Below are 15,624 nucleotides of genomic sequence, written 5' to 3'. Positions count from 1 at the left end.
ATTAATTGTATTGTCGCGTAGTCAGCACTCAGTCATCACTCAGTTTTTAACATGTTTTAAGTTAAAACTTTTCAAAAATTAAAAACAAAATCACATAATGCACAACTTCTGATGAGTATTTTAGACATGTTATCTTTGAAAATAATAAATCTGCTGTCTTCGGCACACATCTACAACAATTCCAACACGGTAGGGGTCATGTGGTTGCTGATAAATTTCTTAACCTAGTTTTCAATGAACAAATTTAGTTTTTCACAAAATTACCCAGCCACTGAATTCTTTTTAGATGAAGACTGAGTGATGGTTAAATGAGCATAATCAAAATTTAACAACAGCTCTTTCAATTTTCATTTACATTAAAAAAACAAAAACGGTGTACTTTCTTTTGTCCCAAGGTGTTTATTGGCCTTTAAAGTACAAGGACTAATCGAAATGTGAACTTACATAACATACGAACATGTCAGGACTACGAATACAGAGTTTAATACGGTTTCTAAAACAACCAGGAAGTAAATGTTATACGTCACACGAAAGCCATACCGAGATATTAGCGCGTTTCAATAAACACTTCAACACAATTACAAAGCTTAAAGTATCAATGTCACATTACTTCGTTGTAAAATAATGGACGTTTACCGGTAAGCCAATATCTATCTGTGGCGTATTCCATTCAAAACGTTATTTGAATTTTGGTCAGTTATGATTAAAATGTAATAATTGGTCCGTTACGGGAATTCGTTTGAAACCGAACACCCGTCCTGACACATTGGTAACTGTGAGTTCTGTCAATATGCTCCCATATTATTTCAAAAGGAAGTCGGGGTTGTCAACAACAGATAGCATTGCGCGGTCACGCAGAGTGTTCTATTTCAAGAAACTGAACTAAATAAATCTTTTCCGGCGCATGCATATCGTTACAAGCCGGATAATGCATTTTAGTCGTGTTTCCTTTTGAATGGGCACCGTGTGCTCTATTAATTATGATCATAACATGATACAACCGCACCTTAAACAGTCATAGCTCCCTGTCGACCATACTCATGATTTATTCACATTAATTGTGTAATCAATCCAGACATAGTCTTAATGTACATAGTTTGATATTACACAATTACTCTTAACATATCTTGATTAGTGTGTTCAGGGAAGTAAAGTATAGAGGTGCAGTAAGGGACAGGTAAAAGGTTCAGTCTAGTACAGGTAAAGTGCAGGTAAAGGGATGCAGTAAAGTGCAGGTAAAGGGATGCAGTAAGGGACAGGTAAAGGGATGCAGTAAAGTACAGATAAAGGGCGTAATAAAGTACAGGTAAAGAGATGCAGTAAAGTACAGGTAAACGTTGCAGTTAGGGACAGGTAAAAGGTTCAGTATAGTACAGGTAAAGGGCGTAGTAAAGTACAGGTAAAGAGATGCAGTAAAGTACAGGTAACGGGTGCAGTAAAGTACAGGTAAAGGGTGCAGTAGAGTACAGGTAAAAGGTTCAGTATAGTACAGGTAAAGGGATGCAGTATAGTACAGGTAAAGGGCTCAGTATAGTACAGGTAAAGGGCTCAGTAAAGTACAGGTAAAGAGATGCAGTAAAGTACAGGTAACGGGTGCAGTAAAGTACAGGTAAAGGGATGCAGTAAAGTACAGGTAATGGGATGCAGTTAAGTACAGGTAAAGGGTGCAGTAAAGTACAGGTAAAGGGATGCAGTAAAGTACAGGTAAAGGGATGCAGTTAAGTACAGGTAAAGGGTGCAGTAAAGTACAGGTAAAGGGTGCAGTAGAGTACAGGTAAAGGGATGCAGTAAAGTACAGGTAAAGGGATGCAGTAAAGTACAGGTAAAGGGTGCAGTAAACTACAGGCAAAGGGTGCAGTAAAGTACAGGTAAAGGGGTGCAGTAAAGTACAGGTAAAGGGATGCAGTAAAGTACAGGTAAAGGGATGCAGTAAAGTACAGGTAAAGGGTGCAGTAAAGTACAGGTAAAGGGATGCAGTAAAGTACAGGTAAAGGGATGCAGTAAAGTACAGGTAAAGGGATGCAGTAAAGTACAGGTAAAGGGTGCAGTAGAGTACAGGTAAAGGGTGCAGTCAAGTACAGGTAAAGGGTGCAGTCAAGTACAGGTAAAGGGTGCAGTAGAGTACAGGTAAAGGGTCGAAATAAAGCACAGGTAAAGGAATCAGTAAGCTAAAGGAATCAGTAAGCTACAGGTAAAGGGGTTCAGTAAAGTACTGGTAAAGGAATCAGTAAAGTACAGATAAAGGAATCAGTAAGGTACAGGTAAAGGAATCAGTAAAGTACAGGTAAAGGGTTTAGTAACCTACAGGTAAATGAGTACAGTAAAGTACAGGTAAAGGAATGAGTAAAGTACAGGTAAAGGAATCAGTAAAAAACAGGTAAAGGAATCAGTAAAGTACAGGTAAAGGAATCAGTAAAGTACAGGTAAAGGAATCAGTGAAGAACTGGTAAAGGAATCGGTAAGGAACAGGTAAAGAAATCAGTAAAGTACACGTAAAGGAATCAGTAAGGAACAGGTAAAAAAATCAGTAAAGCACAGGTTTACAGAATTACTGAAAGCAAGGATGATGCGAATAACTTGTTTTTCCTTACTTCACATCACTGATGAAGATGCACAACCGAAAGTTGGTTTGTTTAAGACAACCAAGAACTTATATGTTTTATGTTTCTTGAGTTAACTCATTTCTTTCAGTTCAAGAGAACAATTGACTTGCCTACAACAAGAGTTGTATAAATGGATTCTAAAATATGAGGGTGGTCGGGTTGCCTAGTGGTTAAAGCGTTCGCTCGTCACGCCGAAGACCCGGGTTCGATTCCCGACATGGGTACAATGTGTGAAGCCAATTTCTGGTGTCCCCCGCCGTGAAATTGCTGGAATATTACTAAAAGCGGCGTAATACCATACTCACTCACTCTAAAATATGATTATGGAAAGGCCGGCTTTTGTTGTTTTTATTTACCAGCTATGTACAATGTTTAATTGAACAACGAGATCACAAGATCATCGTACCGTTAAACCTTGAACAAATGACAAAGAGGATGTAACGAATTCCCCCAAAAATATTTTCAGGGTAAATGTTCTTCGTTTAACTTCCTCATTCCTGTTCAGTGAGGTGAGGTGAAATTGGGTTTTACGTCGCGTCCAAGATTATTGCACTTATGTGTGTGTGTGTGTGTGTGTGTGTGTGTGTGTGTGTGCTTGTACTAGTCCGGACTGAAGCCGATTTATAGTGCTAGCTCACTCAGATACCATGCCGCAGTTTTAACATGAATATCCCACTCAGACACAGTATACTGACTCCGAGCCGACCAGTCCTTGTTTTAGCCCCTTAATGCCGAGCGCCAGACAGGGTAACAACAAGTACCATCTTTTAACGTCTTTTGGTATGACGCGGCCGGGGATCGAACCCCGGACCTTCCACTCTCCGGGCGGACGCTCTACCATTAGACCACGGAGGCGGTCACCTGATCAGTGAATGATAACACACAACAGTGACACCTTTCTGCGTCAAGATCTGACATATCCATAGTAGATCGCAGCAGGTGAATTTCCACCCAATCTAAATGAACGATGCGTGGGTTCACGACTCAATCAGATATCAGCTTTCTAAAACGATTCTTTACGACCTCGATACAGAAATCGTACAGGGCGCTCCAAAACGACAAGATGTATATACAATCAACATCAGCCTTTTTTCTTGGCATTAGGAACTCTCCGATTCGTTTTCGAGATACAGAAATCGTACAGACAATTTAGAAGTCTCGATATTCACCTGCCACGACCTTCAAGGGGCTGTCGTAAGATCTTCATACTGAGAGGCATCGTATAGTAGTAAAAGATCAGATTTGAATGAAATCACAATTCTGAATCTGTATCACAATTTCATTTTGTCACCAGCTCCTTGGGCACGGAGCTTAATACATAAAAAAGATATAACGTCAAACCCAGAGAATAACCAGTCTCGATTTTCCGCCGAAACAGATAACAATGGCGTAAAAGGCAAAAAAGTGGTGAAAATTATGTGAACGGATCACTGAAAATCAGTCATGACGCCATGTGTTCGCGACATTCCACACATTTAAAAAAAGAGATTAAAAATAACAAATGGTTATATTGAATAATTTATAACTCACATGTTCAGTAATTTCAATTCATAAATAAACCATTTCGGCAAAATCATTAAACAACGTGAAAGGAATAATTTGAAAGAACCCCCTCTCGCTGTCTGAAAGATCACAGGGGCCCGTTATACAAGACGACCTTAGCGCTACGATTGTCGTAAGCCTATGTTAAGGTATGGGAGTTACAATCACCTGAGCGCTAAGATCGCTTTCTCCAACGGCACCCAGGCCCCGTGTAACATGCGTCATACATTATCAGGTATATTTGAGGCCGTGCGATAATAGGCACGTGTTAGAATCTGAAACAGCAAATATAGGAAGCACTCGATATTGATTAACTGGATAATGAAGATTCTAAATGTTGCTATTATATTATCCAATTACCTATTATGAGGATGCATTTATCAAAAGTGACAATGTGTAAAAAGATTGATGATTTGATGACTTGTTTCAATAACACGGTATCAGAAGTTGGACGAGCACCGTCTCTACCATCCTGATGAGGAATAGCCTTCCTGCAAACATTGTGTCTCACATTACTTCTTTTAGACTTGATTATGTTCTCTGGTTTATATGATTTTTGTGGCACTATTAAAATCTTCCTATACATGTTCATATACCTAATATATAGGTATATGTATAGAGCAAGACACGCTTACCCTTTTCGCGAACACCTGGTGTCATCACTGATTCTCAGTGATCCATTCATTTTTGTTCATCACTATTTTGCCTTTTTACGCTCAATGGAATCTCTTTCGACAGATAATCGAGACTTATTATTCTTTGACGTTAACTTTTTAACATGTAACAAATGTTATATTTGGGATAACACTTTGTTAGTAAAGTACAGATTCTTGTACTTTTTGGGGGGTCGAGTCCCGTCCGGGATTCGAACCCACACTTGCCAGAGTGAGGCACCTAATCGCCAGCACACAAAGTCAGCGATCTAACCCACTCAGCCACTATTGTATATTCGTTAACTTTTTACATTTTAAACATAAGAATGAACCGTTCAATCAATAATAGAGTGTTTTAAAACCTGAGCCATATTGTACCTTAATGTAAAATAGAGTATACGGAAATCAGAAAGGTTCTACCGCTGCCAGAAATAGTATTTTACTGCCAAGAAAATGCTTACTGTGTCAATAGTGGTAGAATTAATACATGATTCCTAATCGAAATATGATTATTTCTAACACATTAAATATATGCATGTTCTGTGTCGCATGTATGGTAGTTTGCCTCTTTGAATGTCTTACAAACAGACGCTTTGAAATGAGTTAACCGAGCCTTGAACGTGACTGTAATGGGAAACACATGTTCCTACTTGAAGTGGAAAATCGTTACACAGTTCACACGTCGTGAGTGACATCGTCCATCACGTCTGACGCAACCACCACAGGGCAACATCCGTCACTGCAGTTGACATCTGTTGACATGTCAATAATTTGTTGACGTGTTAACACCTCTAAAACAATACATATCGTTATTTCTGTCACTTAAAACAGAAACCGAATATTCATTTTGGCGTGTGACCAACAAGTGTTTTTTTTATTGTATCTGTCATGACGTAACTAAAGATAGACGCTGAGTATGATTCAAAATATGTTCTCTATTTCCGAGAATGCGATATAAACATCTGACAAAAGAGTCTACACCGATGTTTGAAAATTAAACAAACAAGAAATGGTCATTCGATGGTGATGTATTAGGTAGAGTATCATAGTTGTGTTTTGAACCTCAATTTGTAGTGTTTCGGCGCCTAGTAACGTTAGATAGCGTTTTTTTTAGTTACATCCAATTTTCAAGTCTTTGAAAGGCATTTAGAAGTGATGCTTTCTGATGACGGAGTAAACATATACTCCGAAACGTTGTGTTCCTCATATCAATGAAGTTGACATACATATATTCTCTTCCACAATGCTTTCTTATGAAGGAGTAAACATATACTCCGAAACGTTGTGTTCCTCATATCAATGAAGTTGACATACATATATTCTCTTCCACAATGCTTTCTGATGAAGGAGTAAACATATACTCCGAAACGTTGTGTTCCTCATATCAATGAAGTTGACATACATATATTCTCTTCCATAATGCTTTCTTATGAAGGAGTAAACATATACTCCGAAACGTTGTGTTCCTCATATCAATGAAGTTGACATACATATATTCTCTTCCACAATGCTTTCTTATGAAGGAGTAAACATATACTCCGAAACGTTGTGTTCCTCATATTAAAGAAGTTGACATACATATATTCTCTTCCACAATGCTTTTTGATGAAGGAGTAAACATATACTCCGAAACGTCGTGTTCCTCATATTAAAGAAGTTGACATACATATAGTCTCTTCCACAACTTTCAAGTGTATACTATCATTTGCCCGGTAGTGTATTTTTTACACGTAGACGTTCGAACACCAAACTTTCGGTCCTGTTTTTATCAACTAAAGGCGCTTGGAAAGAACGTGACATGATGTATGGTTGTTTTTTGTTTGAAATAATAGCGATGTAATGTTACATTTTAACATGTTTGTAAGTTACAATTACTATACTTTGTCCATCAACGCAAAACACTTCAATTGCTATATCTACAATGATAGCAAAATCAATGATTTCATAGATACGGCATTTATCTTTAATATCACATAAACGGAGCTGTATAGAAGGGATAATTGTTCCAACGCATTATCTTCTCATTCAGACAAAATCTATTCACAAACAAACTTTCTCTTCGTGTATTAAAAACGTGAATATTTTAGCAGTATCCAAATTCGTATTTCTCACTGATAAAAAAGGTATATTAAAATGGAAGTGACAAATTCAAGAACCAACACATACTGGTGTCAATACTGCTGAGAGCGGCGTTAAACAACAAACAAACAAAACAAAATATTCATCCCGTCTGTCAACCTGTTTATCGCTTTTGTCAATCTCAATGTATCTCAACAATACTTACTTGCCCCACCCAGGTATTGATAACTAGTTTGCAAAACAGCACTTGTATTCCGAAACGTACAGTACAGACGTACAGTAAACTACGGTTATAACGAACACGCTTATAACGAACTGACGGATATAACGAACTTACTTTTTTGGTCCCGACTATTTGCTGTAGTTATGCTGTATATATGCTTACAACGAACTACGGTTATAACGAACTAAAATTAGTAGTCCCTTTGAGTTCGTTATAACCGTACTTTACTGTACATGTAAATAGAAAAGTGGAAGTTGTTTGTTTGTTTGTTTGTTTGTTGTTTACACAACATTAAGCAATGTTCCAGCTGATTGACCGCGACCTGTAAGTAATTGCATCTGGACAAGACAATCCAGTGATTGATATTATGAACAACATTCCACACCATTAGGGTACGATGACATGCAATCAACTAAGTCATCGAACCAGAACACCCGATCGATTTGGTCGCTTCTAATGACCAGCAAATGTTTCTTGGGACCAATTCTAACCTGGAATCCAAGGGGTCGTGTAAAGGAACTGGTTGTCATTGGTAGACTTCGAGTCAATACGAATGACGTATTCGATATATATTGGTATAAATAAACATACGTTCAACATTTACGAGGAATACATTACGAGTCCTTTCAAAACACACCTAAGAGGACGAAGTTCATGATTTACAAAAACATACTGTCAACTGTATTATATGTGTGTGTTTAATTATTACCAACATATGAACGTATACATGTACATGAGAACGTTAATGATAACATCGGCAAACATAGTTATCTTTGTTCAGTAATAATCAGATTAATAAAAGCGTCAAAACCATTCCAGTATATATGAGAGCTCTCTGCTAAGATATCATGAGTGCACTGTACGACTAGGCCTGTGAAGATCCGGGTTAGAATAGGTCTTCAGGACCCCTTGCATGTCGTAAGAGACAACTAACGGGATCGGGTGGTCAGGCTCGCAAAATTGGTTGATGAATGTCATCGTCTCCCAATTGCGTGGATCGATGCTCATGATATCAATCACCGGATTGTCTGGTCCAGATTCGATTATTTACAGACCGCCGTCATATAGCTTGACTATTGCTCAGTGCGGCGTTAAAAAACAAACAAACAAACACTGTATGACTATGTCATAAGTATGTGTGGGTACAATGTGTGAAGCCCATTTCTGGTGTCCCCCGCCGTGATATTGCTGGAATATTGCTAAAAGCGGCGTAAAACCATACTCACTCACTCACTCATAAGCATGTGTTTATGAATCACCATTACATAGAAATGGCACCAGGTGTTTAAGAAAAGGTAACCGCACCCTGAGCCATTTATCAGCATGGTATCGGACTTCAAAACTCTGGAACGACGTTGACACTTAATGTGACCTTCTAAATATGCCATTAAACTGATTGTTTCTGCGAGATTGAAAACTCGATCAAGCATCACAAAAGTTATCAAAGCATACACTGTTGCAAGCTCTGTCATGGACACCCGCTGCTGTGTGTCAGTGACATTTAGAGCCACGCTTGTGGTCTGGAGTGCTGTCATACGTGATGATCTTTGGATGCAAATGTCAATTTAGCTTGGGAGACTTGTCATATTGAGAATGTCATTAAACGAAAACTATTGCCCGGATTTATATCTTGTGTCATATATAACATGACCTTGACCCTCACGCACAACCAGTGCTGGCCGGTCTGTTCCGGAAATACCTGGTGTCACAACGGTATGTTTCCCGAATAAATGCTTTAAAGTGTTGCCTCCACTTCTGAAACGACCATACATGTCCTTAAAAGTTGACTCAAGTCAGTATGCAGCAATAGAAAGATTGACAAGGGGTATTCAAACGGTTTGTCAGATTTTCAATGAAAATACACATAATTTTTGTTTGACACAAACTACGTCTAGACGAGAAATGGGCACGAAGACATTAATAATAGTGCCTCCTTAAGTTATTATCGGGTCATGTTAATTTAGATCAACCATTTCCAAACCCACTTCATTTGCAACTGAATTTGACAAGAGGTCCTCTAGAAGGGGCAATCATACTATTCCAAAATGGTTGTGTCTTGGGTCTGTTCTAGCAATTCATGATAAAACATGCCTCAATATCTTGAGTTTGTGCGATTTGAGGAGGTAGCAACACATTACAAGAACTGTCATTCAGGTCAACAAACCAATTTTGGACGTAGCCTTTTAAAACAGTTAATAAATCAGTGGAAATTCCTCCTCAGCAGGGAGACGACTGGAAGGAGGGAGACAAGATCGACTGGCCATTATCCAGGACAGCTGTACTTCACATACAACAGGCTTCTCTATATATAGACCAAATGGCTTCAAAAAACAGAATGGTTACATCTTTTTTCGCTAAGACCACTAATACATCGTCTTTACTACGCTGAGCCATTACGTGTTTTGTTTGCAGCTAGACGTTAACCTTTACATTCCTACTTAAAGGTGAGTGAGTGAGTGAGTGAGTGAGTGAGTGAGTGAGTGACAAATCTCAGCAATATCAGGGCGGGGGATCAGAAAGGGGCTTTAAAATTTGACGCACCAGTTAGAAAAATGATGTCCGATGCAATTCCCTATTTTGACTTCCTGTATTATTTTTCATGTAAACAGTTGACTTGCCTTTGCGTGTGTTTGTAACAGGTGGATACGGGCAGGATAGGTTCACCTTTTCGCGAACACCTGGTGTCATCACTATTTCATACTGGTTCATAAACACATGCTTTTGATATAGTCGGAATCGTACTATCGACTTTGCTTAATGCAGAGATTTCTATTCGATATGGTTAAAGTTTTGTCGCTTTATTTACACATTGTGTCCATATGGGAATCAAACCTGGACCTTCCGCGTGCGCGAACAAACGTTTTATCCACTAGTCTATCACACTGCCCCCGACCACAACACCATGTTCGCTTGTATAAAGCATCATAACGATCAGGTTACAGCTCATAATTTAATATACATTTACATTAAATTCATCAATAGCGTAGTTTTGTATAAATGAACACTTATTGTTTATTCAATAGCGTTATGCGGATTATATACACGACACATGTGTAATATACATACATGCATAATCTTGCAGCGGTTATTACGCTCTTGAAATGACATCATTTTACAATCGGTGTGTGGTTTGAATTCTAATCAAAGGGAATTTGCACTTAAATGACATCGTCAATTTTCAGCGGTCGCGTGGTAACATGATAATCAAGTCTTGTGACATGCACACATTGACAAATAAACTGCACTGGCATACATATCGCTTTGTAAGTTATTTTCCTATATTCTAAGTTTGGCATCGTGACGGGGTATCTAATAATTACAATTTTATATTAATATTGATTTTGACACATGCAGAACTGTGTTATTAGTTGTGACAATGGTGCAGACGGATATGTTCTCATCTATTAACGGCGGTGATCGACTTTGAAAGCATATGCCTTAGGTAATCAGAAAATATGCATTTTGTTAATTTGAAGGGGAAAATAGTCCTATCATAAAATATATTGTTTTACATGCAAGAACATGGTGTACAACATTACCTCCCATCTCTACAAAAACCATCGTCATGACAAAATTTCATATTCGCTCATGAAATACAATCTTTCATAAGCAATTGTATACTTGTATGTTGTATATTTCATAACTGTATATTGTATATTTCATAAGTGTATAATTGTATGTTGTATATTTCATAAGCAATTTCATTTAAAATCGTATTAAATTTCTACAAGTATTAACGCTTTCAATTTGCTTTTTAAAACATTCAAATTTTATATATCTATTTATACGATATTAATTACCACCAAGTAACGCAAGTGCATAATAATTCCAATCAATACATTTAATTCGCAAAAGCGAATTATTTTAATGAGGACGTACTGTGTTATCCCCTTATCTATTCTCTCAACATACAACACCAGAAGACCGTTCAATGTGTTTCTATGAAAGCCGCGTCAGTGTTTGTAAAATATCGAACAGGGTAATCATTATCTACAGGATGGCGTTAATTACCTAAAGTGTAAAACATACATGCAACACTAAAGTCATTAAGAACCAATCGCCTCATGTCCAAATACCATTCGAGTTAGTTTCAACGTTAACTATGTGAATATTTTTCACATTATAGGGGAAGCTTGACGTTTTGGGGCCAACTGCGTCAAAATTAAGACCACGAACCATTCCCCCGTACATTCAAATACTCACATGAAGAAATCTCGGCAAGCGCTTAAACTGGTGACGAGAAAATCGGATAATCAGCGAATTAATATCGATTATCCACAAAAGTGATCGATGTGGTTTTTGGTTAGATCACGTTACAGCATTCCCGCACATGGTTCTCTAGAGCAAGAGGAGAATAATTCAAGGTAATTCCAAAGTGAGGTATAAAATGTTCACATTCCTACAATTCGTTTGGAAAAGATTTAGGCAATTGAACATGTCTCGACATTTCACATGGAGCGAGATCTCCTAGTTAAATCTATTTGATATAAAATGCATATCTTGATTAGTCATTTGAATTATTTAATTATCTGCTATTAGCTGTATCATATATGGGTGAAGGAACGACGGTCGTTTATGGGGATAGTGTATTCGATTAAAGTAATTCAGCCAATTCAACGCATCGGACGTGAGAAGAAACTGAATATTTAATTTAAATAATGTTTTTCTTAAACGATGTGTATTATCGTTCGTTTACACGTAAAATTATGTTTGGTTCACTAATCAATATAATCGATAGGCAGAATTCAATTTACAGAGCGATGTTATGAAATGAATCAACGATAGTAGCTTCACAAATGGTGACATACATTTGAGCATTCATAATTCAGCTAATATATCGCTTTATATGGGCTAAAATTAACATTAACTGATTTCATAATTTGAAAATTAAGAAAATCAAGCACGAAGTTCTCTTTTATAATATATGCTCGTAAATATAAATTGCACAGTACAAGGTTCCTAATTTTCCTGAAACCATGCTTGTATATTAATTGTATTTATCAGAACATTTATGAGAGTTTCGGCCACATTACATAAACTATTTCATTAATATTTTGACAAAGATATTTTCACATTATGTTTAGACATTCAACCGTTCAGATGATATAATGAGAATTTCTACACAATTCTTCAACATCGCAACACTGACAACACGGCTTCCCTCAGTGCAATCAGCTAATTGAGGGGCAAATATCATATGAAAGTACCCAAACAAGACTGTTTACATTAAACCACTAAAGCTAGTTTGATATTGAAACGTTTGACGTTATTTGATGAGATAGCACATATATACAGTAATTAGCACCATATCATTTATTAATTGCCATTGACAGTGGTCCCGACGAGTAGAGGATAGAATTTCCTCGAATAATACCAGACTACTAAACAATGTCTCGCAACGTTTTCCATTTATTCAATCCAGTGTTAAACATTGCTTGCAAATATACATGGATCTAATTACACATTTGGGTAAATATGTGTGGTAAACACTCTGTTGCAACGAAGAGACAAACTACAATTGAATCCGCGAGTCAATAGATGTAACATGGTCATGGAATAAAATTATTTACCCGTGACAATCCAGTAAAAGTTTGTTGTTAGCCAATGTAGCACGATTTGGGAGTTTTGTATATCAGCCATTTATTTTCAAAATTTGAAGTTTAGTATAATTTTAACGCATTATAAATTGACGTTTGAATTATGTGAATTATTAAGGTTGATAAACGAGATTTCAGAACTAAATTAATGCTTCATGGATTCGTCTCAAATCATAGATTAATGTTTAAAAGTGATGAAATAATATTATTTTGATCACATTTCCTTTCAGAATAGTACGTCGGCTTTTCATCCACGACATACGTTTTGTATATAATATTTCTCTGTATCTGATAAAATTTCACAAATTTCTGTTCATTATACATAAATGTGCGCACAGAATCGTTCAATCATTTTAAAAACCTTTATCCGCATAATTCCATGAAAATAATATTCATGATGCATATCCATGCATAACGTGAATGTAATTACCAAATAAACAAACAAACAAAGACGATACATTCAACGCATTCGATTGAAAATGTGTTCAATTTCACAAACAATATATTCTATAAAACATCCCAAATTGGACTTTTACATATTTGATCCGATAATAAATGTGAAAACATTATCAATAAAAACCGGTTAATATTTATGAATATAAATGCATATTACCATTATATTAATCAAGCATGCTCAAAGTAAGTGAATTAAAGGTATCAATGAAATTAATCACTTGAAACCATACGCAACACACATTCGCACAGATGTAATCTAAACACACAACTCCAATCAGTCAGAGGGAACGACGGACCAGTCGGAATCGATTTTTGATCGATATAACACTTTGTTTAATGATTGCGGGATACACGCGTGAGAACAAAGGTTATTGAATGGTTATATTAGCAACGAGGCATTGTTCGTTATTACAAGTTGACTACACGTGAAACATGTCCATTGAGTAATTGGCAATCTTTCGTAGATCACGGCTAAAAAACATTAACAAGATTAATGAATTAACGATAGACAGTGATGAAGGTTAGCGGGAATTAATTGTTTTCTATAACGCTAACACAAATGATTTGGTCAGTTCAAACTAATCACACATTTAATGTGAAACGAGTTGCAATGTCTTTAATGAAATATTTCAAATTAGGTTTTCCTGGGATAAACTTCCAAACCACTGCCAAAGAGGAATGGGAAGAGATCATTCACCCTTGTATTATTCGGAGGGAAGGGGTATTTGGTACCCATATATACTCTGTATTGGTGCGGGTAATTTGCTGGTCTACAATTTACTCATCATGCAAAGTAAGGAAAAGATAAATATTGCAAGGGAACAACATAATATAATTTTCTAGTTTTAAGTGTATGGTGGGTCATAATATTATGGAATTTATAATGTTCGATTCGTAACTATATTTCTGATCGATATGGTTCAAGTCAGTGATTGAAGTAGCACTTTGCAATATATAAATATGAAATTATGAAATATGATTGATAGCAATAATACCTGTGTCGTCTTTTCTTCTTCTTTTTTTTTCCTGAAGGCTGAGAAAGGTGGAGTGCCTCAAATGTTGATTGTTGAGGCAATGCTTTTCTGTCTTCTAAGTCTGAAATCCAATGACATATTTCATTACCGAAAACCTCTCATATTGTGTTGGGAAAATAACTATAAATGACACATTTACCATTGAGAAAGTTTGAAAAGTTTGAAAAAATAAAGAGGATTATTCAAACAGAAATTGGTTTATATTTTTTACAGGGCGATGAAAGTCGACGAACATTACTTACCTGTTTTACCATATTCTCTATTATTGGCAGCCTGGAAAATGTTAAAGTTGAGAATAGTTTGTCCAGAGGTGGTCAGTGAGTCTATGAGAGGAGAGCCCCAGGGTGGGTAGGGATAGCCCCCATGGTGGGCCTGCCGTGAGGGGGGTGCCCCCAGGGAGAAGATGGACGCCCGGGGGTCGGGTAGGTGGCTTGACTTGTGGGTCAGGCTCAACTCACTGGGAGACCCGGAGTTCGGTGGTCTGTCCTGGTTTTGTCTCAGACCCAGCAAATCACGGATAGAAAAAGCTGTCTTCTTTCTGGGTTCCATGAAAAAAGAAGCTGAAGTGGATAGGGAAGCAAAAGTCCTGTTGTCCAAAGGTCCGTGCTCGTGCAGACTGGTCATCAGAGTTTGATGGGCTCCGCACTTCATCGTCTGGTCTATCAACGTCAAGAGATAGACGGCATCCGCTCGAGCAGACGACACCGCGATTGTCCGTCACACGCGAAACACAACTCACTCAGACGGAGCAGAGCCACATATTTTATCCCACGGTGTGAAAACAAGAACGTCTCTGGACAGATAAAACGGCAAAAGTATCCGCCCCTCCAGATCGCGAATATTGAACACTGTGTCATTCACCGTAATCGCCAATTGTCGGAACCCTTTCAATACAGCCATTGGTTAAATTTCTCGGCTCAACGATTCTTCAATATTGATGATTAAGTAGCTACGAGAACTAGGAGGCACAACTCCCCCTTATCTCGCCTCAAATCAGGCAAATATTAGGCGTATGCGATTAGCAAGGTATCGCCAATAAAACAAGATGTGTTGGAATTGGCCAGGGTATGATTGATAGCAGTAAAACGGGCTTAGACGGCGTGGTGGTAATTGTAGGATATTGATGAAGTGTTCCTGACCAATCAGGGTGTAATGGCATGAACTAACTAGCCAGGAGACGAATTTGAGAGAGACAACCAGTCTAACAGAATGCAAGTTATACGCCGTCAGCAAAGAAGGTATTAAAGATGAGAGCTATTAAAATGTAGCGTTGTGTGCTTAACACAACGCCTCAAATAACGGAGAATATATCAGGTAATCCTGGAAATGTTATAATTATTTCAGAGTGTCAAAACTAACCGCAATTTCCGTAGTGATGTACAGAAATATCTTGAGAGTAAACGAGTTACAAAGTTAGAGATTCTTTTCAAATCGCTC

General features: G+C 37.5%; 1 protein-coding gene across 1 annotated transcript in view; it reads right to left on the bottom strand.

Annotated features, from left to right (window-relative positions):
- Positions 1-15,174, bottom strand: part of LOC139442624 (visual system homeobox 2-like) — a 39,053-nt gene extending 23,879 nt beyond the window's left edge. Inside the window, exons 1-2 of the mRNA XM_071223479.1 lie at positions 14,430-15,174; positions 14,149-14,248 (exon numbers count right to left, since the gene is read on the bottom strand). Of these exons, the coding sequence (XP_071079580.1) occupies positions 14,149-14,248; positions 14,430-14,838 (509 nt within the window). The 5' untranslated portion in view covers positions 14,839-15,174. The remainder of the gene's footprint in view (positions 1-14,148; positions 14,249-14,429) is intronic.
- Between the last annotated feature and the right edge of the window lie 450 nt (positions 15,175-15,624).

This window comes from Haliotis cracherodii, unplaced genomic scaffold (assembly GCF_022045235.1).
Source record: "Haliotis cracherodii isolate W230 unplaced genomic scaffold, xgHalCrac1.p SCAF_5, whole genome shotgun sequence".
NCBI lineage: Eukaryota > Metazoa > Mollusca > Gastropoda > Lepetellida > Haliotidae > Haliotis > Haliotis cracherodii.
Note: the sequence above shows the minus strand (reverse complement) of the source record. Positions and strands in the feature narration are given on the sequence as shown.